Below are 27,052 nucleotides of genomic sequence, written 5' to 3'. Positions count from 1 at the left end.
TAAAGGCTGTTCAAACAAGTATTTGAATCATAAAAGATAGCAAGAGCAAGTTTGCTGTAAGAAAGAGATGTATTGAAAATGGATACAGACAGAAACCATCTGTGGTATTTTTTCCTTATCTAAGAAAAACTTAAAGGAATATAAAGATACAATTATTTTTGTTCTCCAACTAAATTTCTACATATTCTAAAAATACAGAATTCAAATTTCAGATGCCTAAGCAGCTCTTAACTCCTTGTTCAAATTTGTCAAGCAAAGAGATCGTGTCCATCAATTTATCTTCTATTTGCTTTCTACAGAAACAAATAAAGTTTATTCCACATATACATTATGAAAGTTAAGGTGCTCTTTCCTATGACACTCAGTAACTAAGTATAATGAAATGAGCCTCAGTGACTAACCTATCAGAAGATAGTTCAAAGTTGCTAGTTTCCATAAGGATTCCAATATCTGAAAATGATCTGCATAATAACAATTTATACACTTACTATAACAAATATTATGAGTTTGAAAATATAGTTGATGCAAGAAAATAAGAAATTCTGTAGAAGCATACTCTGTAGCAATTCTATCCTGATTCCTGAGAGAAGTTTTCAAAAGCATTTCATCTACTCGTTTAATATATACACATATAGTTATCTGCATCTAATTCATAAACAGATGCATAAATAAATTACTTCATTTATACGTGTTGCATTGGGTTTGGTTTTGGATGACATAAAAAAGCAAATCAGCATATCAGGTACAATGGATGAAGCTGATAACCGACCCTCCAAAGTTAAAAGTTAAAACACATTTGAAGTGAAGTAAAGAAAAGCAAAATATACCTGATAAGCTGATTAAGGTCAGCCTCAGCCTCTAGCTTAACAGGATCCTTGTCATCAAGCAATGAAGAGGCATTCTTCAGTACCAGACTGAATGTGCAAACCTGAAAATAAAAAAGAATGCAGTGTGGGTATTACTCTTACTCAAGGCTGGTACTGATACAACAAAAGTGCTATCCAACACTTTACCAGTTAGGGGTTTCTCTTTTAATTTTGTTTACCTGTATTGAAGGTTTTTGTCTGTCTTTGATAGATTTTGGGGGTATTTGTGGTTTCCGGGCAGTAGTCTAGATTGCAGCACTTGATGCATCTAATAGGAACAATGCCTAACTAACTACGAGGAAGTTACTTGCTGTATTCCTTAAAATGAATTAGAAAATTGGAAGGAACAATGGGAAACCTCTACTCCTGTTCGAGATTGAAATGCAACGATGGAGTTTCTTTGGTCTGGTACACAATCTCTTGTTGCAGAAGTAAGCAGGCCACGGATCTGTTCAAGCTCAGCTGGCCCAGCAGTTTCTGGTAAATGAAGGTAAAAAGTGATAGGTAGATATATTTGAGTAAAGTAATTGAAGAGTAAGAGTAAGAGTAATAACTTAATAATTGGTAGGCTTTTTGGAGTGTCTGATGGGAGGCGTCGATGGGGGCCAGCACGTACTTTGAGGTTTTCTTCTTTTGTTCCCTTAGCCATTCTTTTGGTCCAGCTTCAATATTAATTGTTACAAGCAATTAATTAAGTATAGCTGATAGCAACTATCAGTTTTTAAAAAAAAAAAACAATTAATTAAGTAGCTAGTTTGCTTTGCTTTGCTTTGCTTTGCTTGCTCTGATAAATAAACAATTAATTAAGAATTAAGCATGCATTGCAATTGCATTAAACGTACGAATCCCTAAGCAGATAGCTGGGGCTGAACCAGAGCAAGCCAGAGACGGGACAAGGAAAACAAGGATCACAGCTCGGCGATTAGTGGTCAATTGGACGGAAACGGTGCTGCTTGCCTTGGAGCAGATCCGGCGGCGAGACTCAAGGAGAGGAGGATGCGAATTCGCGAGAGAGGCAGTGGCTGAGCCTAAATGGATAACTGTAACTGCTCTCATGGTTCCCATGGCGACTCGATCTTTTCTCCTTTTTCTTTTTAATTTATTTAATTTAAGGCCTACCTAAGTACCTAACCTACCTATACGGCTATACTTTCTGTTCTGTAAATGGGCTTTTATCTTGGGTTTATTGCTATTCAGTGTCCTCCCAGGTCCCGGCCCATAAACCGGTACAGCTATTCAGTGCAAGTGTTTGCGTAGGCAATGGGGGAACCAGCACCACCACCGCTTAAAATGTATTCCACCTAGACTTATTCCATAAAAATAAAATATATATATATATACTAGTTGTTCGTGTGCTTTTTCTCTGGTCATAATAAAATACAATACCATCCCCAGCCCCCAAAAGCAATTCCAGACTAACAATTCTTATCCAAAAAGAGAGGCTGAGTCAGTTCCTTTTGTCCAAGTGGCTCCGAATCATGCATCCATCCATCCCATGATTCTCACACCCACTGCCACTAGAGTCTAGAGAGAGAGTTATGCTTTACCTTTCTTCCCCTTCTTTCTATCTTATTCTTAGCCAAACAAAACCAAAAACCAAAATTTCCAAATGGAATTTTGTCGGATCTAGGCATCTACCTTATTAAAATACTTAACGCTTGACCATGACTCTACGTACTAATTAAAAAATATATAAAAAAAAAAACGCAGTTAAGACTTGCACTTATCATTTCGCATAAAAAAATACATGAATTTGATCTAAGTTTGAAAATAAGATTAATTTTACCATGCACAAGGAAGTGAAAGTGACATGTCAACATGTAATCAATTTCATTATATATAATCAGTATTATAAATGACAGTATGCACTCGTATAAAATACCGCTAAGAGATTAAGCAGACCAGGTGCATCTGAGCTAATTAGCCTTAATCCTCCCTCAATCTGACTATAAAATAAAATAAAACCCAGGCGTTGTTAAGAATTGTTCCCCGCCAATCGCCATCAGCTTTGGTGGGATCCTCTCTATATTCCCTCCGCTCCAACTCCAAGGGACTCGCAAGTCGTAATTGAGATCAGACGGTTAAGGTTACTCTTTAAACGGTGCAGAGTGAGAGTGGATATGCAGGCCCCAGTGGCCAGTGACATAAAACTCCCCTCCGTTCCTCCAATCAAATCGGGCCATGTGGCCCAACCCGACAAGCCTACTTTCCGAATCTCGTCCAGAATGAGAATGAGAATGAGATGCGCCTACTTTGTTCCTCGGGACCATCGTATTCCATTCTCCATTCTCCATTCTCCATTCTCCATTCTCCCTCCTAGTGTTCAACTCGAGGCATCGGTGGTGGCGGTGCTGGTGACAAGCGAATTTATTCTTCTTTCCTTCGCCTTATCCGAATCCGACCCGACACGACACGACACGACACGACACGCGTTGCTTTCTCCGTGCATTAGCGTATCATAAATAGGCCCTAGCCCTATTTAAGGAGACCGAAGCATGCGTTTCACCACCGCATTTCGTCTCTTTTCTTCCTCTCTCCCTTCTCTCTCCCCAAGAGGTCAGCTACAACTCTACTCCTCTCTTTCTTTCTTTTCATTTTATCACCTTTTCTTTACTTTCTTCTTCTCAAATTCAATGTTACAAACCATTGTCTGGCTGGATTCCAGTTTGCTTTCAGTAATCCAAGCTTGCTCCCCTGAGCTAATTAGCTCATAGTTTATATCTGGTTTAATTTCATCTGGATGAGATTTCGTAGCGTATATAGTGAAAGTAAAGTAGTCGTACGATGCTATGATCCGTAGTTCAACGTGGACCTAAGCTGATTAGGATTCGCACATTTTTTAGAGGATGCATGGTGATCAAGTTATTTCCTAGGAGCCTTCACTTTTTTTGGAGTTATTCCAACGAGCTGAATATAATTATCATTCAAGAATCTCACTTATTTTGCACATTAAGTGGATGTGCTCTATTTAACTAAATATACACTCTTCTGAGCTCACAGCTAAATTTGAGTTGAAATTTTGTGAGAATTTGGAAATTGAGTTGAATTTGAAAAGAGGCTTCTGGTTATTTTCCAGTTTTTCACATTCTATTTAGTAACCAGACCATGGTTTTGATTGAGAATGAGCCATTATCTTATTATAATTCCAACTCTGCTTCATATGACTTAGATGATTATTTTCCCATGACCGAAATTTCAATTCAAGAAAAAACATCACCAGGCTAGGATTTTCCAGCCAATTTAATTTGCTTAAATTTTATGTAGTGTGCCTGACATGTTTTTTAATTTGCTTAAATTTTATGTAGTGTGCCTGACATGTTTTTTAATTTGCTTAAATTTTATGTAGTGTGCCAATTTAATTTGCTTAAATTTGATGTAGTGTGCTTAAATTCAGCTTGTTGGATAGTCCATATTTTTATTTGACTCTCTAAATAATGTCAAACTGTCTGTAGTGTGCCTGACATGAGGGGTTCCCTAAGCTGCCTGATTTGATAGTTTATTGTCTGTGGAGTGATCCTGACAGCTAGATCTGAATTGGAGAGTCCATATTTTCCTGGGATTCTCCTGTCATCTCTTTAGAGAGAGAAGCTAAACAAAAGTTCTACATTCTTCTGAGCTAATGAGCTCCCAGTTAGTGTTTTTACTTGAAAATTTTCAGGTGTAATTTCATATATAACCCTGTAAAAGCCTCAAAACATCAGGTATACCTTGCAGAATATGAATATCAGAATTCTATCAGACCTCTTTACTGTGGATCCACATCATTGATGTCCTATTGTTACTTGGTAGTCAACTCAGTTGATTTAACAGTTAACACTTGCCAATATTAAATTAGCCTGGGTTGATGACATAAAGTCAAGTGGCTATTTTGTAATTGCTAGTAATTTTTTAATACTCTATTATATGTCTTGATACTTTTCCTTTCTGAAATTGTTCATTGCTTCTTCTGAATCCAAAATTACAAATGCTACAGAGAGAGGGGAAGTTAGTTCGCATGTGAATTTTTTCGCCTAAACTAAAAGGTGTACTTTTGAGTGGAAAATATTCTATCCATAAAGCTAATTTCTGTGTTTTGTGTTTTCAACAATTCAACATATTTGACATGATGTAGATGAATTATGTGTCCTAGGGAGTCAACAAAATATGTGCAAGGCAAAATAATTCCTTGACATATGACAAGAAGTTTCTAGATTCCTCCCAAAAGAACTCCTCTAGAACTTAAGTTCCTAACTTATCCAGTTGGATCCTTTTGGCTTTTTTGTAAGGTAATTGTCTCTCCTAGTTGAATCCCATTCCAAGAGAACCAATCCAACTTTTCTAGCTCTCTATCCAAATAGAATAATGTTTGCACTTTTACTTATTCTCTGATACAATCATATCTTATTCTCAAATAGAAGTGAAATTTCCAGTGCTAATAATAAAAAAAACTTTGTTTGAATTGAACTTTTCTTCACTTCCCTTCAGCAGTGCTTATCTCCAATTAGGCATTTATGAACTTCAGCTTATAAAGGATCTAGGTGTCTCAAGTAATGTTGTATAAATACCTAGCTCATTCTATAATTTTGTTTGTACTTAAATTCTTTTTCGTCAGAGACACACACACACAGAAGGGAGGTATCCTCATATTTTTAAGAGGAAAAAATTGGTAAATACTTTTGTTCATGAAAATAATGATCATCAAACTGCTACGAATAAGCTGGATAGACTATACCATGTTTATCCTATAAGTTATTGTAGTACTTTGAACCACTGTATTTTTTGTACATGCTTCCCTTTTGGTGGTTTGGCTGCAATATTTGTCCATATTCACAACCGTCAAAGTAACTTTCCTTGAACTAGACATGTCTTCATTTATTGCAGCATGCAAGTTTGTCACTTAGTTTAAAACTGTTATGAAATATTAAACAATCTAACACTATAATCAGGGTGCAACCATTGGATCGCGAAGGTTGCAATGGAGCCGATGGTTGGTAAAGTCTGGTCAAGCACGCAAATATCAGGAGAAAGCATTCCAATAGGAAAGCATATTTTCTGTAACAGATCGTTAAATATGAAGAATATAACAGCTGTTGGTTTTGACATGGACTACACTCTTGCTCAGTACAAGCCTGAGACATTTGAGGCATTGGCTTACCAAGGGACTATTGCCAAGTTGGTTAACGACCTCAAATATCCTGATGAGGTTAGTGAAGTTACATCTTTGCCCTTGTGAATGAAAATATGATGTGTTCCCCAAAAACATGGGAGATAATACACGGCACATTGTAAAGAGCAGAAATTTCCTCTAAGCTCTAATCTACCTTGCTTGTTTCATCTCTGTATTGATGGGAAGAAAAGAGGTTAGCTTGGCTATTACTTGAAGACATTCACAGAGGAGGGGCATGCAAAACATGAGCCATGTTTTAGAGGGCCATATGAAATGTTTATTGCATGGTTAATAAGCTATTTTGATGTTGTGTAGCAGTATAATCTTGATTATTTTCTATTAATTTTTCCCAAGTGACACAAATTTTATATGATGTTACTATTTTAGTTATTGAAGTGGCAATTTGACTGGAAGTACATGGTCAGAGGTCTGGTACTTGACAAAAAGAGAGGAAATATCTTGAAGGTACTTGGCTTTACATGCCAATTTCATTGATAGTTCTTAAAATTTTCTTGAGAAACAAGAAATACCATGCATGCCCATGCAAGGAATTGAAAAATATCATGAATATCCTGTGAGACATTTAAAATTCTCTTTGAGCATCTCACTACCTTACTGATCATTGCTGCGTGTTTAGAAGATGGGAACTCTTTTTTTTTCTGAAGAGAATTGGAGCACAGATATACATGTTGTTTCCAAGTGGGACATGCAAGATATTTCACCTTTTCTATCTAAATACATTAAATTATTCCAATTTTAACTAGTGGATACCTGATATTTCAGATGGATAGGCACAAGTATGTCAAAGTTGCTTATCATGGATTTAAAGAAATGTCAAAGGAAGAAAAAGTTGCAGCCTATGGAAGCACATTAATTAGGGACTCTTTTGACGAGCCTGATTATGCACTTATTGACACTCTTTTCTCACTAGCAGAGGCATACCTTTTTTCACAGCTTGTTGATTTTATGGACAAGAACCCTGGCAAAGTCCCTGCTGGCACTGAGTATGTTTTTTTTTTTTTTTTTTCATTTTTGTTTTTTGGTTTTTGTTTTGAGGTGATTTGATATTTGTTATATGTAATATCCTTCCAAATTAGGAGCTCAACTTTAAGTGCACTGCTAACCCAGAAATGTTGCTGTGATGGTTGGATCTCTGGTACCGAGTCCTGCCCTGAATAGCCTGGGCTGAGCCAACCGGAGTATATCATATTTTAAAGTACACAAAAGAATCTAACTAAAATCTAACACAAAAGAAAAGCATAGTTTCACCATTCAGTATTTAATATGAGTTAAGTACAACAATTTCAGATTATTTTTAGTCTAGCCGTATTACTTGATGCACTCAATAATATATTAGACTGAATGCCTCATGTGGTCCCTTATGGAAAGTGGCTATCAGGCCCAAATAAGCCTAGCCCAATGCCATTGTTGGACATAAGAAAAGAAACTTTTTACTTGGGGAAAACCACGAGCATTTTTCCAGTTTTCAGAACTGGTGGCTCTGAAGAGAAACCACCAAAAAAAGTGATTTTTGTGGGTTGCAATGCGAGGGATAATGATCTATAAATGCAGGGGTGGTGGGGGACACTATATAGGCTTGTATATTATTATCCTGTATTGATCTTTTCTTAGCTGAGGCGGGTGGGGGGAGATCTACTGAGATAACTCCCATAAAATATCTAGAATTTGTATATACTGGAAGTTTTGGTTGGTTCATTACCTTTTAATGGTTGGTTGTTCGCTTTGTCTTGTTTAAATTGTTCCTTTATATGTTGTTTGGTACTTTCTTACTTAGGTTGCTGTTGTTCTGCTTAAGGTTGAATTTATAACTTGCAAAAGATGAGAAATTTTGATTACATGTTAAAACATTCACTGATACCTTTCCATTTTATGTTGGCAGCTATGCTGTTATGTACCGAGATGTCAGATTTGCTGTTGATTTGTGCCACCGTGATGGAACCCTGAAGAAAATGGTTGCCTTGGATCCGGGAAGGTAATTTTGTTAGAATTTTCTGTAGCACTAATATACAATTGCTGCTATAAATGATTCTTTTCCCATACACAAAGCTGTTGAGCTATACCTTGTACAATGTTACTCCAGACATTCAACAATCATGATATCAAATCTTCTATTGCAAATAGTTTCTGTTACTTACACCAAACAAACAGGTACATAAATGAAGATCTTGCCATTGTCCCCATGCTTAAGATGATCCAGAAATCAGGCCGATCTACTTTTCTGGTGACTAATAGGTACTTGTGTTTTTCTTCTTCTCCTTGTTCACTTTGTATTTAATCAAGGAGCACATGATGTTGTTTACAATTGAGTGGTTTTTATACTAGTCAATTAGTCATTGGTTATACTTCTTAGTAAAAATTAAGTTAATTCTCACCTGTTAAATGCTCTTCTTCTTCATCTTCTACTATTTTTCTGCAAAGTACTTCTTACATGCTTAACTTCTTTCTGATACAGCTTGTGGGACTATACAGATGTTGTCATGAACTTTCTCTGCGGGCCCCACTATTCAGATGTTGGCTATCCTGACAATCACAAGTGGCTCCAGTACTTTGATGTGGTAATAACTGGCAGGTGGGTTGTTTCTGTATCCTGCTTTTAGATACAATTTGTGTTCTTTTACATTGCTTTCTATATTTACTTTTCCGAGAGTGACATTTTCAACAAAATTCTATATTAAGATCTGAGTATCTGATTTAATGTAATTTTAAAATTTCGGGCAGTTTTTATCTCACTGGTATAGCTAAAAATCAACCAAAATTTCAGCCGTGGATACCGACTTTGTTTTTGTTAGTTCATTGCTTGTTGCTATTAGAGCTAAATTTGGTTAAATACCATCAATAATGACAGATAAGAAAGTTACCTAAATCATTTTTATATGTTGTTTCCTTTCTAGTTCAAAGCCTGGTTTCTTTCATGATGATAATCGGGCAAATCTATTTGAAGTCGAGCCCGATTCCGGAAAGCTACTAAATGCTGATATTCAGGTTGCACATAAATTGGGTTTATGCTTCTTCTTTTCCTTGTATTTAGTCAATTGTTGTATTATACTCTTAATCTAATTCATTTCTGATCCTGCAATAAGATTCCAAGTCCCAGACCAGCAGTGAAAGCAATGAAACCTACCCACAAAGTTTATCAGGTAATTAGTGTTTCCTAATTCAATAGTTGTATACAGTTTCATTGTATCATGAGAATACTTCCTCACAAATTGCAAATAAAAGAATGAAGCCATGTGGGAAATTCAATTAGTTTATTGGGTTTTCAAGGAGAATACTTCTTCACAAATTGCTTTTTAAAGCATGGCCTTTGTTTAATAAAAGTTTTGGATGTTAAGAAGAAATATAAACATCTTTTAATTGATCCGTCTTTTCAGGGAGGCAATGTCGGGCACCTTCACAGATTGCTTTCAATCGAATCTAGTTCCCAGGTATCGTACTATTTATTTTGGTATATGAAGTTTACAAAATCTGTCTCTTTAAAACTTGGGGCAAATTTTCTGATTTTACCTTTACTGATAATATAGATTCTCTATGTTGGAGATCATATTTATGGGGACATACTACGTAGCAAGAAAGTTCTAGGTAAAATTTATTTAAGCTGTAGCTTCAAATGGGACTGCTTACTAGAGGCCTCTTCTTCTTTCTGTTCTTGATATTAACCATTATTTATCATAAAATGTTAGGTTGGAGAACCATGCTCGTAATTCCAGAGCTAGCAGAGGAAGTTATGCTCCAATTTGATTCTAAGGTCACCCGTAAGGTAATGAACTAATTTTTATCTGTTACTACCTTTAAAATTAGCTTAGTCTAATATTTGTATCAATGAAACTATCATCTGAACATTCATACAGTTGCTTCCATAATTTCAATTAGTAATTCGATGAATAAGGTAATGGGGGCACACGGGGGTTAATTGAAGTTAAATTGGTTGTATTTGAGTCTCCTTTTTTTATAATAAAAAAAGGGTGGTTGTATCACTTCGATTTATAAAAGAAACAATTTCTGAGGTATGGATGCACAAATTAATTTCATGCTATTCTCTGTTTCCAGGAGCTGAGGCAATTGAGAAGAGATCGGGATCTAATTGAAGACAAAATTCATCGATTAGAGTGGTCTCTCAAGTAAGCTGCTTTCTTTTCTCATATAATTTTGTTAATCAAACAGTAGTTACTGATTCTTACTGTTTGTAACTGTATGCATTATGTTGGGTTTTTACTGAAATTTATCAGAACTCGGGAGCTGTTGTAAAATAAACCAAGTTTGCAGTTTTTCTTTTCTTCTTTGATAATTGAAGACCAAAAAAGCTTGAACAGATTAATAGCTGGAGTTACTAGATCCAACCAAAGAACAATTTCGACAGGCTTATTTTATTCAGCTCGGGCTCAAAGTTATGGTGTGATACAAGCAAATTCAATCTTTCCTTATTATGATTCGGTCTCATTAGAAGCAAGCAATTCACTCCATACGGATCACATATTATGCTCTGCATCTTTGGTTCTGAACATTGAATCTGGATTTGTTTACTATTTGCCTTTTTGACTCAGCTTTGAAGACCTTGACAAGCATCAGCAACAAAGTTTGTTATCTGAATTGGAAGATCTCCGGGTTAGCATCTTTGAAACTATTGCTCTATTGATATATTTGTGCAAGTGGCTTTCCTCTATTATTGTGCTTGTATAATTTATAGGTAAAAAGGGAGCATGTTCGCAAACTACATCAAGAGGCTCAAAGAAATTCCCATCACAGGGTAAGCACTCTAATTTTGCACCTTTTAGAGCAACCAGTTCTTGGAATGACATTTTTCTTTTGTTCTATGTGAATTTCAAATAGTATGGAAATTCCACAATTTGAAGAATTACATGAATTTAATTTTTAACTATTTTTCATTTGATGGTCTTATTGCAGTTCCATAAGGTATGGGGGCAACTTATGAAGACTGGTTACCAGAATTCCCGTTTTGCCCATCAGGTAGAATATATATTGCATCAAAGATAACAAATATATATATATATATATATATAAAATTTGGATGATTCGATCAAGTAGAATATAAAAAACTATTATGGTCATATTCTCTCTTTGATGCACAGGTGGAAAGGTTTGCATGTCTGTACAGCAGCCAAGTAACAAACTTGGGCTTATATTCTCCAGACAAGTACTACCGACCAAGTGAAGATTTCATGCCTCATGAGTTCGACGTGCTCGGTCTTTGATCATATAATTGTAGTAGCTAATCAATCATCAAAATATATGTACCTAATTTCTGTAATTGACAGCTGGCAAGGGTAGTTTACACTTTACATAAAGGTCGAAATAGTGTGTTTGAATTTTGTTGCAAATGAGGTACTTGTGATTAATATTTGTAACAGTAAACCAAAACGTATCTCAGTTGTAACCATTGCTTGCAGATAATGTGAAATAATAAGAAAGTGTTGTTCATAGATGAAAGCAGTTCCTTTACCTATTTTTTTGTGGGGCCCGCCTGTTGTGCAATGTGGGTGTATAAAATTAGAGAGACTTATATTCATCACTCTAAAATACATCTAAATGCATGTGTAGACTTATATTGTCAGGCATAGTTCACGGTGGACATGTCAGGTCAAGGGCCATACATGACTTGTTGGGTCTGTCTCACACATGGTATTCTAGTATATCTTCAAGGAGATAGAAGAAAGATCATGAAAAAAAATACATGGGTTTAGACTTTTAGAGTATTAATTAATAATGAAAACAAGAAGAAGAAGAAGAAGAAGAAGAAATTTCTACTATGCACATCATTTGCATAATAATATGTTAAAAAAACTGAATCATCGTTAAATGTTTAGACGATTAAATTGAGGATCACCAGGCTTGTGAACTTAGAGCATCTCCATTCGTGCAAGAGATTTGCAATTGCAAACAGCTGTCATGCAGTAATTGAAATTAATTTTATTTCTTAATTGCATAACTCTCGCATCGGTGCAATTGCAAATTAATTTTTTTTCGGCGCCACGTCAAAGAATATTTTTGTTTGACCCGAACTGATCCCTTCCTTTCTCCGTGACCAAGCTATTTAATAAAGCTTCTCTCCCTCGACGCCCATCTTCACAAAAATGATCAAAAAAAAAATTTGCGTTGGAGAAAAGCCCTTAACGAAAAGTAAAAGACAAGCTTTAATTCAAACAAGTCATAAAGAATGAAGGCTAAAATTTATCAACCAAGAAATTAAAGAATGACTAAAAGTAGATAAGCTTCAAAAAGGTTCTAATAGGTAACAGTTTCAAGCTAATGTAATACTCAAGTAAAAAGAATCACAAGAAATTAAAATAACATAAAAGTCTATCAAAATCACAACAATATATGAGCTCTCTAGTTGTCTCCCAATCGTATTATTACAATGCTAAACAGGAGCTCCCTAGCTACTATTACAAGGAAACAAAAAAAACAGCTACTTGATGTTAATAAGCATCTTATCAAAGAGGGAGGCATGCTCAAGAAAATACTCGAGCAATTCTTCCTTTGTAACCCATGCATAGTCCTTGCATTTTTTGCTTATGTCAAGTTTATTGGTACCAGTTACTTGCGACTTGAAAAAGAACCACTGAAAAATAATTTTGCATAAAGTCAGCACAGTGACATCAAAACTATGCTCAGATTGCATTATCAACCCCCTCATTATTTTGCCTCAATATAAATCTAAACTGTGCAATCAAACCAACTTTCAGAACAACTCAAACTAACACCAATTTACATCAGATATGGAATTAATGCAAGTATACTGGTTCATACTGGTACAGTAATGAATAAAGTTAGTTGATGTATTTTGTTTACTCTTTCACAATTTTTTGTTTTCAGTGATATGAACACGTTAGATACTTACATCTAAATTGTGCACAGTTTTTGTTTTCTAATGACTTGCATGAAAATTATTCTGACAATGGAAACATACTAGTATATGACCATGCTGCAAGCCATCCCACCATTTCTCTTTCCTTTGCATATTGCAAAATCAGCCGAAACTCCCGATTTTACCATCTGACAGGCTGAATTCACAAGCATGCTGAACCCGTTTTCCTGAGTTTAGAAAATAAACATGAAAAGTATCAGATATCAGCAATTCAGGTTCATATACTGCTAATGCCTAATGGTTCCTTCGTCCAGCTTTGCTTCAAATTTGTTTTCCTCTTCAGACCCATCTAATTTATGTCTTTTTGCAATTTGGGTCCTAAAATTCTAATATTCTAAATTCTAAATTTGGAACAATAGGAATAGGAACAGTTAGCATGTATGACCCTAAGCCTCACCTTAAGAGTTGTCAACCATAATTATTTGATTTATTTACTATTTCAATAAAAGCACAACAAGACTGGCAAAAGAAGAGGATTAAGTCTAAATTGCAGATTGCAGTCATCCCTACCGCAGATAAAGTAATGCGCAGTTGAAAGTTAAGAACTGAGAGAAATCAGCCTTAATCCCCAATATTCCAATTCATCAATTTTACTGCTATTTTACTAGTTTGGTCCAGCATTAACACCAATTCATCAACTTTACTGTTTTCATTAATCTGTTAGTTGTAAATTGTGTTTAACTAAGTTCTGAGCAGTAATCCAGGCAAATGAGGCTTCACGTAATGGGCCTCACCAAATACACTGATAAACTCAAAACAAATAAAATGTATGCAAAAAAGGAAAGAGTGAAAATAAAAAATAAAGTTTAAGAATTATGACCTCGATAGCTGAACCAGCAGCAAGATAAGCAGATTCAGAAGAGCCCTTGTTGAAATAAATTGAATTGAACTTCCGTGCAACTCTATGTCTTCTTGAATCTAACTCTTTAGAGCTTATTGTTTTTAAATTTAGAACGATTTTCAAATTTTACTAGAAATGTATATTGGAGCTTACGCCAGATGGATCGGAGGCATTTGGGTTTCTCAGGGTGGGGTTCACCGTCAGGCGTCACCTGGGCGCACATCCGCTCGACGAACAACCGGCCAACCGTCGGCGCCGCCATTTCGTCGGTAATTCCACGGCGGAGAGGTGAGCAATAGACATCAGCAACACAAATTAATACTGGTAAAGACCAAGTCTTCTTTCTTGTTTGACGGATCCGACTTTGATCCGAGAAGAGAGGTTATCAGGGCAGCGGAAGCTTCGTGGAGAAGCTTGGCGGAGGCTGAAATGGGGAAGAACGGCAGTGAAAATGAGAGAGCTAGAGAGTTTGGCGGAGGCTGAAATGGGGACATGTAGGGGTTTCGCAGCGAGATCTTTTCCATAGTGCGCGGCAACGGGAAATTTCAGCGAGCTCACGGTACATTTTCAGCGCTTTGCAAGGGATTTGCAAGCTTGCAAATCCTGAAAGCTTTCGTTTCTGCAATTGCCTCTACATCGCTGCCTTTGCGTTTTTGAAATGACACGTCGGATTTGCAAGCGTATTTGCAAGCCGCTGTAGATGCTCTTATGAAGTCTATTTATTAATACTAAATGTTGTAGTGAACTTGCTTATAATTTTAATTTTGGATTCCAATAGTGAACTTATGGGCCGGTTTGTTTTGGGCTTTAATGGAAGCAAAATGGGCCTGTTTGTATTGGGCTTCGTGACCGATGATAGGCATTACGAGTTACGAGTACGACGGCTACGACCGAACTATCTCCGATCTCAGTCCGTCGACGCAATCTCCGCTCTCTAGCGTCTCTCCGGTGTTCTTCGCTTGGTGCGAATCTCGTCTCGGTTAGTCTTTCTCTCTCTTTCTCAGATCCGAACTGACTAGCTGGTGCTGGTGCTGGTGCTGGTGCTAGTGCTAGTGCAAATCCACTTGTCTATATTACTTCTACTTGTAATTTGGTCGAGCTTTGGTAATGCTGAGTTTCCTTTTCATCTTACTACATCCTCATCCTCATATAAATTTCAACCTTATTTGATATTTATTGATAAGTTCCTTTATGATTTACAGATATAATGTCTCTCTCAACAGTTTTCCGGCGAGTTGGTCTCAAAGACATAGTCTCAAATGCCCCACTCTACACTAGCCCCATTGGTAACTTCAGCTTTTTCATTGATGTTTTTTTACTCTATTTGGTCCTTACTGCCAAGTTGAAAGAATAATAGCATATATATCATTTTCTCAGAGTCATCTGGAGGGTTAAGCCTCTTGTTTAAGAGGTGGGCCACAAAAAAGGCAGCCGGATCCACAAAAAATGGCCGCGATTCAAACCCTAAGTACTTAGGTGTGAAGAAGTTTGGTGGAGAGGTAACTAACAACATCATGCAGTATCTATTTTTTCTATGAATTAAGTGGTTTTTAATCTCTCGGAGGTGCATCAGAATGATTTATTCACAGTAATGCCTTATTATACCTGATATAACAATCAAATGGTTTGACAGGAATTGAGGCTACGTAAAGTTCTCATTACTAATTGAATAAATTTATCTGATTTAGCAATACAGAAGTACGAGTTATTTCTAGTCAAACTCCCACTGTAACTAGTTAGGTCTTGATGTAAAAAGAAAAAAACAAGCCAGCTAATACCCCCATTTTCTTAGTCCATTTTCCTAGTAAAAAATGCAAGATGCTACATCCATTTGCCCAACAAAATTTATTAATGACCTGGTTTTTATAGACACAGGGCCGCTGATCCCATTTTGCACTTATCACCATACTGTTTGGCATCTGTAATTTTGTGTTCCACACGTGCTAACATGCAGGATACACTACCTGTTTAACAATGACACACCGCACTGTTTTGACATTTGTTTGGCCCATAAGCTATTCAAACTTCTAAACATTGCATCTTTAATAGTAGCACATCCGGGATGGTTATTTACTTCATTGCAAAATGGCACATAACGTTATCCTGTACTAAAAAAAATGTACCAAACTTGTTTGCAATTAACACCAAATACTTTTGTTGCTTTATGTACAAGAATATCATCTGGTAAACAATGATTAATACAATCAAAATGACCAAATTTCCTCAAACAAGGAAAGCTATCACCCTCAGAAAAGTATCAAGAGTCAGATGGATATTTGCCAAATTTGTTAGATGAAAATTTGACAATTTGGGTGATATTTGCTAACAAGGTTAACTGATATGTGTAAATTGCAGAAGGCACTTCAAATGTTTTATACCACCCCTTAATGTAACATTTGGTGTTGTATAAATGCAGAAGGTTATACCAGGAAATATAATAGTTCGTCAGAGGGGAACCCGCTTCCACCCAGGGGACTATGTTGGCATGGGAAAGGACCACACTCTATTTGCACTGAAAGAAGGCAACGTCAGGTTTGAGCGCAACAAGCTCACGGGTAGAAAGTGGGTTCATGTCAACCCGCTCAAGGGTCATGTTCTCCATCCTCTCTATGCCAATGTTGAGACTGAAGCAGAGCCTTGTTAGCTTGCTAGTTTTTATGCTTCCTGGTCCATCCTTAGACTACACTAACTATTTAAGATGTTTCTCTTGACAAATTTTTTTCACTTTTCTTTTAAAGTTTCGTGCAAGAGTGCGAGACATTAGTAGATCTACTAGCAGAAAGCAGTAAATCTGGCACATTTTTGTTTGTTTCTCCTTATTTCTTCTACTGGAAAATAAGTACTTTATGTTGTGATGCTTCTCTCACAAATTTGGAAAAACTGTAGAAACTACTACATTAGAGTGCACTGTTCAATAAGTAGCTGCTTCAGTACCCTTCTCTTTCCTTTTATAATATGAAATCACTAGACACGATGAGCTTAATATCATCCAATTTATGCATTAGTACGTGGAGTAGCATCATCCAATTTTTCATACATGAACAATTGTCCTCTTGGAAATTGAATTGACGGAGAAAGTTTGTGGAAAATTATCCAACATCAACATTGATTTCCAACGAAAGGGATAATTAGTTAATTACCACATTTTCAATATCATTAAGAAGAGCAAGTGTTATATACAACAACGCAAAGAATAATATACAGTATCACCTTTTTAAACAAAAATGTTTCATTACAAAGGCTGTGCATAATTCTGCTTCTGATTCTACATCTTACTGTGAGTCTGAGTCTGTTCAGGTTGAGTTTCTTCAGAATGTACTAGGCCGGACTCAAACCTCTCTCTTCTTTGAACAGCTTCCTGGACTTTCATATTGAACTCTTCATCAGAACTAGCCAACATGTACCTTAACTTGAAATTGACCCTGTTTTTGACTAATATTTCATGCCTTGGCATTATTCTTCCTTCAAGCGAATAACTGAAAAACCTAAAATGTCATGTAACATGTTAGCTAAAGCAATACAAGGCAGAAGTTATAGGTAAATTTACCTATCAAGAGAGAAGAAATCAGTAAAAAAATTAAAAGGAAAATTGTCCCAAATTATATCTGAAAGCCGATTCAAAAATAATTTCAATAGTTGATATGAATAACTATATTATTGTGCTAGGCTTGTAAGAGTGATACCTGGGGAACTCTATGAGATCTTGCAGAGGTCGTACCATAACACGTCTCAGGTATTTGTATTTAGGTCTCAGGACGTCCAAATTATATCTCAGAAGCATGGGGAAGTCCGCTACCATCTGACCAAGTGTTCGTCGTCTAATTCCCAATGAGAGAAAATATTTTACATTCACGTCCAGTTTGTTTATGATATGGCACCCAACAAGCTGGGGATCCAATGCAATGACTTTGCCTATATCTTCTTCTGTTACCCCAGCATCTGTCATTAAGAAGATAACCTATACAAAAATGAAATATCAAAATTAAAAACAAATAAACATTGTATCTCACCTTGAAAACCAATAAACATCACCTCTATCTTCCTCCTTATATTTCTTAAAGAACAACCACATAACATTTTCTTCTATATTAGGAGATGTGCCTTGTACAGATGATATTTTGAAGAGGCATAACTCAAGTACCTTTATCTACCCCACCCAGAAAAATAAAATTATATACATGCCATATAAACTCCACCTCCTTCCATTACATGAGATTTATTGATATAGAAAATTCATTTGAGTTTGACCAAAGTTGGATATTTTAATTTTTGGAGAAGAAATAGTGATACATTTTACAGACTTTTCACTTTTACAGAATTATAATGCATTATATGTAGGCACTGCTATGATTTTGTTAACTTGTACACAAACTCAAGTAGGCACAGCTATGATTTCGTTATCATGTAAGCTTGACTAGATTTTTGCATGTACTAATTTTCATTTGAGCACCAGTATTAATGTTTGAGTTGCATTATTAGTACCGACTTATTTCATACAACTAAGTATTAACTATATTCTTAATGTACTTGTTCAGGACTACATAATGAGATTCTCATAGTTCAATTTTTTTTTTATGTCCCTCCAAACATACGAAAACATAGTGGAGTGTTTACAGTTCTGACAATTTTGAATGAGCCACGACATTATGTATTTTACTATTGTAAGTGGCAACTACGTGTAATTTCAAAAAAGTTTGAACCGTGTATATATAAAAGATCCTTTAATATTTTCAGCTACTTAGCATTACACACTCATTAAACATTAATAAAATATGCTTACCACTCGTTGAATTTTCTTGAGAAGATTGTATGTCAAGAAAGCTGGAAATTTGACGAGGACACTACCTACTGCTTCGTCTCTGACGCCTATTTCTTGTAAAAACTTTACCTACAAGAAATAACAAAATAATACAAGAGAATTAAATGGCTATAAACTTATACCCAAGAAAAATCAATAATAAAATTTGTTAGATAAATCTGTACCCAGCTTTGGCCTTATTTTATGCAGTTTTAACCTCATTTTTTCATCAATTAAATTCCTCGATAAAGAAAAAAACTAGCCAGCTAGAATCAAAATAAAAAGGAGCAGCAGTGCTACCTTCGGTGATATACATGCCTCAAGGTCAATGCAAAAGACCATAGGTTTCACCACTAAAATCCTCTTCATACCATCTCTTTTGACCCCCAAATAATACAAGTACTTCACCAGAGGCTTCCATCTCTCCTCTATGCTACATCCCATCAGCTGTGGCTTAAAAGCCAGTAGCCTTCCTACCTCTTCCTTGCTCAAGCCGAAATGCATAAGGTACTCAACCTAAGACAAAAACAAATGATTTTTCTACTTAGTTCAAAATTCTACTTCAGTTTTGTAGGAAATATTTCCCATCCATGCCAAGCCGGGTCGGGTCTATGCCAAATCTGGTTGTAACAAACAAAGGAACTAAAGAAAACATACCCTACTGTTCAATACACCTGACAACAATAAACAAGAAAAGAAAAAAAAAAGACCCAGAAAAGCACCTTACTCTGCATCTCCTCCAAGCTAAAGAACCCTAAAGCTTTGGGATAATCAAAAACCATGGTGCCAAAATCTCTCTCATTCAATCCCATCTCCTTGTAAAAACAAATCCGAGCCTCCATTTCCTCAACCGGCATAACCAAAAGCTTAGGGCATTTAGTCACAACATACCCTATCCATTCATTTCTCACACCATAACTCTCAAGTTGATTGATATTCTCCTCAAGCTGTTCAAATTTTAGATCTAGTAAAGTGGGTCCTGCTTTGACCATTGTGGGCCCAAGAAATTGTCCCTTCACATGGATTGACTTGAGCCACTCAGCCATATGCCTTATATGGTTGAGATCATTGTTGCACTTGCAAATAATCTTGCAAATTTGGGGATATGTCATTGAGTTGTGCTTCAGCCACCTAAACCAAAATGATAACCAATTTTATTTTTGTTTTATCAGTGAATAGTTGAAACTATTGCAAAACCAGTATCAGCCTCAATTTTTGAAAAAGGAGAATTTCATGTATACCCCTCATCAAAATTACGTATTCCCCCTCTAAACTTCATAATATCACATTTACCCTTCTAAAGTCTAAACTTCAAAAACTCACAAATTTACCCATTTAATTGTCTTTTCTATTAAAACTAATTTTAAATTTATAAAATGCCCATTATACCCTCTAGCTGAACTTAGACCAACTGACAACTATAAAAGCATTCAGTAATTCTAATCCATTCATGAAATTGAACTAAAACATAAGATCAGATATATCACTTCTAATAGCATGCTCAGTTTTGTCTCCATTTCTAAAAGTCGCAGCCATTGCAAAATTAAATAACAAATACGTAATCAAGATGTTATCAGATAACCAACTTACATATTTCATTTCGATCAAACTAATCAGCTTGATGCCAGAAAATGATCCAAGTCCAAGCCAAATTAGCAGTTACAAATTATCCAAGACCAAAGGTAAAAAGGACAGTGGCTTGCCAGATGCTCAATTTCAGGGGATTTTTTAATTTTTCAGTTGATTGTGGTTTTCTTTTTTTGATTTCGAGCCGAACAATCTGATGATGCCGTTCCAGACGCTGGTACAGTGATGAGGTTCAGATCTCTCGCATATTCTATTAACTGGTTGAAACACTTGGCATTAAGGTCTTACAAATCGATCAATCGAGAGAGAGAGAGAGAGAGATACCTGCTAAGAGGAGCAAGTAATTATCCACATGGACCGAAATTATGGTCAAAGAGAGGATTGTTTTTCTGGTGTCAGTTGATAAAAATAAAGTACTATTTCAATTGGAGCACAACTTGGGTTATGGGAAACGGCAGGAGCATTTCATTCTGGTACAACTCGTGGTGTGGTATGCCACATGCGGGTCTGGACAGGGCACACAGACTGGATGAGCTACCCTCAATATCTCTGAGAGATGCTCAGCCAATATGGGCTTCTCTAATGCCACATTTGCAGGAAATTATTCAAGAACCAGTACTGACATCAGAGGAAGATACTGTTCAGTGGTGCTAGAATTCAATAGGTGTTTACACAGCTCAATCACTATACACTGCACTGGCAGCGGGTGAGAAGGTAAAATGGAACTTTGATCTGAATGGGACAGCAAGGCTCCGCCTACAGGCAAAAAATTTTGTTACCTGTTACTGCAAGAGCACATATTGACGCAGGATATCATGCTAAAAAGGGGTATGAATTGCGAGTTGGGTTGTAGGATTTGTAACAATTGTCTGATTGAGTCAAGTTTACATTTGTTTCTTGGCTGCCCTTATGCTGTTGAAGTCTGGTACTGGATATCGGATGCAATTGGATTCAGAGTAATGGTACCGGCTCAGACTATACATCAAGTTTGGGCAAGCACGCTATCACAGCTAGGAGATCGGACAAAGGGGAAGCACAAAATGGTGGACTTCGTTTTACATGGGAGGTTGCTGGCATGTGTGGAAGCAGAGAAACGAAATTGTTTTTGGGGGCTCTGTGATACCAACAAAGAACTTGGCAATGCGGGTCGTGCAAGTTGTCGGTCTGTGGAAAGCGCACTGCTGATTTAGAAGCATAACAAAGATGAAAATGCAACTAGGTTTTAATATTTGGATTGTAGCATTTGATTGTGTTGTTTTTTCTTCATTTACTTAATTGAAGTGTGATAAGATAATTGTAGGTAGTAATTATTTTTACTTTTATACTATGTGATGTAAACAATCAGTTTATTTAATCAATAAATTGGCAGCCACTGCCAATTATTTCTAAAAAGAGAGAGAGAGATACCTGCTGCATTACCCTGATTAGAACCTATCTTTGTTGTGTTTGCCCTTTTTCCTTTTATCTTATATTTCTCTGTTTTTATTTTTTTTTTTCCAATCTGGTATGATGTGCAAGTGGGTTTCTTTCGCTCAGAGGGTGCGGGTGCAGGTTTGTGAGGCGTAGAATGCAGTGGATATGCTTCAGTTTCTTGTCTCAGTAGGAATAGATGGTGTCTTTCAATTACTTGTCTTGGCAGAGAGGGCGAGGGTGAGAGGGGACGGAGTTGGTTCAGACATTGGGGCAGGATTGGCTTAATTTCATGATTGGAGAGTAAATATGGGGTATAATGGGCATTTTATAAATTTAAAATGAGTTTTAATAAAAAAAAAAGTAAAATGGGTAAAGTTGTGAGTTTTTGAAGTTTAGAAGGGTAAATAAGATATTATGAAGTTTAGAAGGGGCAATACGTAATTTCAAAGTTTTTGAGGGTGCACATGAAATTCCCCCTTTGAAAAAAAATCTTGTGATAATATAAAGCAATATATATTATACATTAAATTATTAGTAGTTATTCATAGAGAGAATTTAAAAATTGGTTCATTAAAAAGGATATTATTACAAAACTCGATGCAAGTCACAAATCTGTGAAGGATATTATTTTTACTTTTATACTATGTGATGTAAACAATCAGTATTATGTGCAAGTCACAAATTTACCATGACTTACCTTTTGGGTGCCATATTCAAATAACATCAAATATTGGGTCTTGTGGCAAAGTGAAAGAGGCTGGGTGCTCTTTTGGTAATTAAAAAAAAAAAAATGTGGGTCAAACTTGCTTGCACTAGCTTATAAGTGCTTGATGGAACTTTTTAAACACTTAATGGACACCATATCAAACAATGAAAGCATGGGGAGTAGATTACTTGACAAGAGGAACAACACCGGTGCTCTGAATGTATCCCTTGGCTCGTGCATTAAATGATTGGTGTGAAAATTCAGGATCAACCTTCATAGCCGCAGCACCAATGACAACCCGATCGACAAAAGCACCCAAGTTGGAAACTAGGTTAGTTGAATAAGTGATGCTCATTCTGCCAGCCCGAAATGCTGCTTTTAATGTTTCACTAGCGACCCCTCTTCTAACCTCCAAAGCCTTTCTCAATACCCTTGAAATATGTTATAAATAAATAAATAAAATAGTGAGAATTAGAGTTGGGATTTGAGTTGATATGCAGCACAAGGAAAGGAAAGGAAAGGAAAGTTACTGTCATTGGAATTGTAATGAGGGTAAAACTGTAGGTACCTATCTTGTTCCACGCTGCTGTCAAACGAAGCAATTGAGAAGTCGACTTGTGGTAAGTCGGGCTTTGGGAAATCGACAGAGCCCGGGAATTTGGGGATTCTGCGTGTGGCGAGGGAGGATTCATTAATGATCTTTCGACGGATCTCATGTTGTTGGTCTGATTGGTGGGGATTTTGGCGCAATTGAATTGGGTTGTTGTGGGTGGTTTCTAAGATGGTGTAGGAGTTGTGGCGCCGGCAGCATACGAGGTGGCTGAGGAAGACGAGAGAGGAACTAGGGGTAAGAGAAGAATGGAGGAAGCGAATAAGAATTGGGTGGTCGGAGAGAGGAGAGAGCATTGGATTGGATTGGATTGGATTGGATTGGAGGTTTATCCCAACTATACTATACAAGTATACTATACAGTCTATACTGGAACTCTTGTCCTCGGGGAGGACGAGGAATTTAAGGACCAGACATTTTTATCCTTTTGTCTATTTTCATTTTCAATTTGAGAAAGAGTCTTTGTCCATTAACTTTTGTTCACGAAATGTCCACAAGCCTTATCCACTTGCCTTTAACATATATTAATGATAGTCCCCACCTTTCAATGGATATTCAAATCCTTCGCCTATTTGAACCTTCTCGATCAGATCATGGGTTACTGATACCTCGCATATTTAGCCTATATTTGACTTGATTTCGTACCAAATTCACGTTCTAAATTGTCAAAATCATGTACATTTCATTGATATATCCTTAGAATTTGGTACTGCTGAGAGTTTGTTTGTTTTCTGCAGGATTGGAGCAAAATAAACGAAGAAATGGTGTTTTTGGACTTTCTGGTACGGCCCTTACCAGGCTTGGTACGGCCCTTACCAGACTTAGCCGATTCAGCCCATCTCCCATCTTGTACGGCCTGGCCGTACCACCTTGGTACGGGCCGTACATAGATGCCGCCTGACAGAATTCAAATATTGGCAGAGGCTATTTAAAGCGAGGGATCTCTCCATTTTCGAGGATTCCATTCCATTCCAGATTGAGAGCTCAGAGAAAGAGAGAAAGAGAGCAAAGGAGCAAGGAGAGAAGAAGAAGGAAGAGGAAGAGGCGAGAATCGACGGATCAACCTCTTCTCCACATCCGATCTTCGATCTAGTTCTATCATGCCTCTCTTTATCTCTTTATTTGTATTTCTGGACAGATCTATGACTTGTGAGTAGTTGATCATTGTTTCTAGGGTTTGTAGATGGATTTTCTTGATTTGTGTTGCTTTTCTTGATTTGGATCTTGTATGAACTCTTTTGATTGAATTGATTGTGTATTTGCTTGTCTTGATTGATTTGTCTCTCTGTGATTGCATATGGTGTGCCTATAGTGGTAGATCAACCCTAACAAGGTCATGTGACCATTGCTTTCTCTCAACCAAACCAATCCCTTTAGGTAGACTTGTTCGAATTGAAGCCGAAAGGTTGAATTCTCCCCTAATTGACAGATTAGAGGATACCTTAGATCTCCAATCAATCAACTAGAGGATCTGGACCAAAACACGAGAGTTGAGGTCTAGAAACCCTAGAAGGTGAAGAATTGACTCCAAAACCTAGATCTTGAGCCAACAAACGAGAGTTGAGGTTTAGGAACCTTAGGTATGGTCAATTGAACCTTTCTGAAGAGTTTAATACGAGGTACCAGCAAGAAATGCATCAACTCGAACTTGTAAGCTCTGTACTGGTACATCGGTACGGGTCTTACAAGAGTGGTGCGGCCTACCTGTACCAAGCCCCACTCGGCTTGGTCGGACCAGGTTGGTGCGGCCTAGCCGTACCAACTTGGTAAGACCCGTACCACTAGAGGCAAATCAGAGATGAAGTCTGAAACCCTTGAAACATCTTTTATCCCAAATCAAAACACAGTTTATACTTTTCCTTGCACAGTTACTATTCTATTGCATTGTTTGATTGTTTGAATTGATCCTTTAGGAAGATTAAATACCAAAATTCCTTCTTTCTCACTTCTAGTCTTTAGTCGAGATAAGTAGATATCTAGATAAAGGAACCGTCCCTGTGGATCGATACCCGATTATACTCCTCGATAGGGTTGTGCACTTGTAACCCTAATCGGAAGGTGTAACCGCGATTTTAAAAGGTACGCTCTCAAGCATACCGAAACTTGTGTTGCGCTTTCACGCGAACAGTTACCTTTTTTGAATCTCATTTCTCAAACTGTCTTCCCGATCGCGATTTCTACGGAGCTAATCGACAACCCAAATGAGATTCAAAAAAGTTAAGGCTTTCCGTCATTCTCTTTCCCGATCAGATTTTCCCAATCATCCGATCAGATATTCAAATTCTTTCCGTCATCCGATCAGATTTTCTCGATTTCTCAAATCTCATTTCTAATAACTCTTCTCTAGTTCATCGCGATATCATAGCAACTGAAATTGATTCAAATGAAATCGTAATTGTTGTTTTTTTGTATTTACCTTCTCTGATTCATTTTTCCTCTGCAATGTCGATTTTAATTGAGATTACTGACTCAATCTCGTTTTTTATACACGATCGCAATGAAACCTTCAATCGTGGAACGTGATCGAATAGAAGTTGTTTTTGTTGAAGAGCATGGCAAAATTCAAATCTAGCAAGTTATTTCTGTTGAATTTGTTATTTTTGTTGTATGCAGTAACAGATCTAGCATTTCAAATGAAATCTGGAGGAAAGAGATGATAGAGAGGCGATATGGACTATTGATCTGTTAATTTTACTGTATTGCCCCGTTAATTTTACAGTATTTATCTTGTCATTTTACAGTATTCATCTTCTGGAAATCTGGAGGAAATAGATGATAGAGAGACGATATGGAGTATTGATATGTTAATTTTACAGTATTGCCCCGTTAATTTTACAGTATTCATCTTTTCATTTTACAATATTCATCTTATGGAAATCTGGAAGAAAGAGATGATAGAGAGGCGATAGGGAGTATTGATCTGTTAATTTTATAGTATTGCCCCGTTAATTTTACAGTATTCATCTTGTCCTTTTACAGTATTCATCTTGTGGAAATCTGGACGAAAGAGATGATAGAGAAACGATATGGAGTATTGATCTGTTAATTTTAAAGTATTTTCCTTGTTAATTTTACAGTATTCATCTTGTAATTTTACAGTATTTATCTTATGGAAATCTGGAGGAAAGAGATGATAGAGAGGTGATATGGAGTATTGATCTGTTAACTTTACAGTATTTTCTCTGTTAATTTTACAGTATTCATCTTGTGAAAATATGGAGGAAAGATATGATAGAGAGGCGATATGGAGTATTGATATGGTAATTTTACAGTTTTTCCCCTATTAATTTTACAGTATTCATTTTGTAATTTCACAGTATTAATCTTCTGGAAATCTGAAAGAAATAGATGATAGAGAGGTGATATGGAGTATTTATCTTGTTAATTTTACAGTATTCATCTTGTGAACAGTTACTAATGTTTAACAATGTAGTTGTGAATATTTGATGTATTGATGTTTTATAGTTTGCATCTGTTAATTTTACTTTTTACATCTTTTAAATTTATATTTTTTAAATTGTATTTTACTCGTTTTCATCTGCTAATTTTACATTGTTGTAAATTTATAGTTTTTACTTTTTATTTTCATAGTTTACGTTAACAATTTTACAATATTGAAAATTGATATTTTTTTTAAGTTTTATTTGATCTGCTAATTTTACGATTTTGAAATTTTATAGTTTTTACCTTTTGATTTCACAGTTTAATTTGATAATTTTACAGTATTGAAAATAAATATTTTTTAATATTATATTTTATTATTTTCATCTGTGAATTTTGCAATTCTGTAAATTGGTCAATTTTATTATTTTGTTATTTTCATCTGTGAATTTTTTAATAGTTTATATATTTTATTTTTATAAGTAAAGTGGTCAATTTTACCGTATTCAATATTTTGATGATTTATTTGTGTGTTCATTAAATTGACAAAAAAAAAGTAATCGAAAAATTTAATTTTGCCTTGTTATCACGTTTTTTGTCAAAATAACTGCTAATAACTAACATTAACTGTCAATAACTTCATATAACTGCAATTTCTGAAAGTACAGTTTGAAAGTACAATTTTTTTGTCCTGTAGTGTAAGTTGCAATATGTTTTTAATTATCATGGGACCACTTCAAATAGTTACTGGATGTTTTGTGATTAACTGATATATTTTATGTGATATATTGTTTAATTAT

The 27,052-nt window shown here is 36.1% G+C and overlaps 4 protein-coding genes and 1 long non-coding RNA gene across 7 annotated transcripts; 2 read left to right on the top strand and 3 right to left on the bottom strand.

Annotated features, from left to right (window-relative positions):
- Positions 1 to 50: 50 nt before the first annotated feature.
- LOC144574014 (plasma membrane fusion protein) lies at positions 51 to 1,997 on the bottom strand. The gene is made up of 6 exons (XM_078323827.1): positions 1,709 to 1,997; positions 1,421 to 1,528; positions 1,225 to 1,343; positions 828 to 928; positions 402 to 461; positions 51 to 293 (listed from the first exon to the last, which is right to left on the bottom strand). Exons 1-6 carry the CDS (start codon positions 1,929 to 1,931, stop codon positions 209 to 211), a joined length of 696 nt encoding a protein of 231 aa, XP_078179953.1. The 5' UTR covers positions 1,932 to 1,997; the 3' UTR covers positions 51 to 208.
- An 881-nt stretch (positions 1,998 to 2,878) lies between these two features.
- On the top strand, positions 2,879 to 11,471 carry LOC144574011 (HAD-superfamily hydrolase, subfamily IG, 5'-nucleotidase). 3 transcript variants are annotated; one of them, XM_078323823.1, is made up of 17 exons: positions 2,879 to 3,422; positions 5,792 to 6,048; positions 6,400 to 6,477; positions 6,796 to 7,016; positions 7,913 to 8,005; positions 8,182 to 8,265; positions 8,486 to 8,602; positions 8,925 to 9,015; positions 9,114 to 9,170; positions 9,405 to 9,458; positions 9,555 to 9,612; positions 9,714 to 9,790; positions 10,081 to 10,151; positions 10,575 to 10,635; positions 10,718 to 10,777; positions 10,936 to 10,998; positions 11,121 to 11,471. In XM_078323823.1, the coding sequence occupies exons 1-17, from the start codon at positions 3,362 to 3,364 to the stop codon at positions 11,241 to 11,243; spliced, it is 1,626 nt and encodes a 541-aa protein (XP_078179949.1). In that variant the 5' UTR covers positions 2,879 to 3,361; the 3' UTR covers positions 11,244 to 11,471. The 3 variants fall into 3 exon arrangements, with proteins under 3 accessions (XP_078179949.1, XP_078179950.1, XP_078179951.1); XM_078323824.1 differs by lacking the exon at positions 2,879 to 3,422 and adding an exon at positions 4,327 to 4,496; XM_078323825.1 differs by lacking the exon at positions 2,879 to 3,422 and adding an exon at positions 5,160 to 5,511.
- Positions 11,472 to 12,246: 775 nt separating this feature from the next.
- Positions 12,247 to 14,459, bottom strand: LOC144573882 (uncharacterized). The gene is made up of 3 exons (XR_013518104.1): positions 13,737 to 14,459; positions 12,959 to 13,083; positions 12,247 to 12,610 (listed from the first exon to the last, which is right to left on the bottom strand). It is a non-coding gene; the product is annotated as an uncharacterized LOC144573882 (long non-coding RNA).
- A 135-nt stretch (positions 14,460 to 14,594) lies between these two features.
- Positions 14,595 to 16,690, top strand: LOC144573881 (uncharacterized). Its single transcript, XM_078323658.1, has 4 exons — positions 14,595 to 14,736; positions 14,960 to 15,043; positions 15,135 to 15,256; positions 16,174 to 16,690. Exons 1-4 carry the CDS (start codon positions 14,610 to 14,612, stop codon positions 16,399 to 16,401), a joined length of 561 nt encoding a protein of 186 aa, XP_078179784.1. The 5' UTR covers positions 14,595 to 14,609; the 3' UTR covers positions 16,402 to 16,690.
- A 192-nt stretch (positions 16,691 to 16,882) lies between these two features.
- Positions 16,883 to 23,210, bottom strand: EMB2219 (Mitochondrial transcription termination factor family protein). Its single transcript, XM_078323657.1, has 7 exons — positions 22,830 to 23,210; positions 22,450 to 22,692; positions 19,278 to 19,686; positions 18,856 to 19,071; positions 18,538 to 18,645; positions 17,441 to 17,715; positions 16,883 to 17,242 (listed from the first exon to the last, which is right to left on the bottom strand). The coding sequence occupies exons 1-7, from the start codon at positions 23,165 to 23,167 to the stop codon at positions 17,023 to 17,025; spliced, it is 1,809 nt and encodes a 602-aa protein (XP_078179783.1). The 5' UTR covers positions 23,168 to 23,210; the 3' UTR covers positions 16,883 to 17,022.
- Between the last annotated feature and the right edge of the window lie 3,842 nt (positions 23,211 to 27,052).

This window comes from Carex rostrata, chromosome 22 (assembly GCF_964058835.1).
Source record: "Carex rostrata chromosome 22, lpCarRost1.2, whole genome shotgun sequence".
Taxonomy (NCBI): domain Eukaryota; kingdom Viridiplantae; phylum Streptophyta; class Magnoliopsida; order Poales; family Cyperaceae; genus Carex; species Carex rostrata.
The sequence above is the reverse complement of the archived record's forward strand: the minus strand, read 5'-3'. Positions and strand labels throughout refer to the sequence as shown.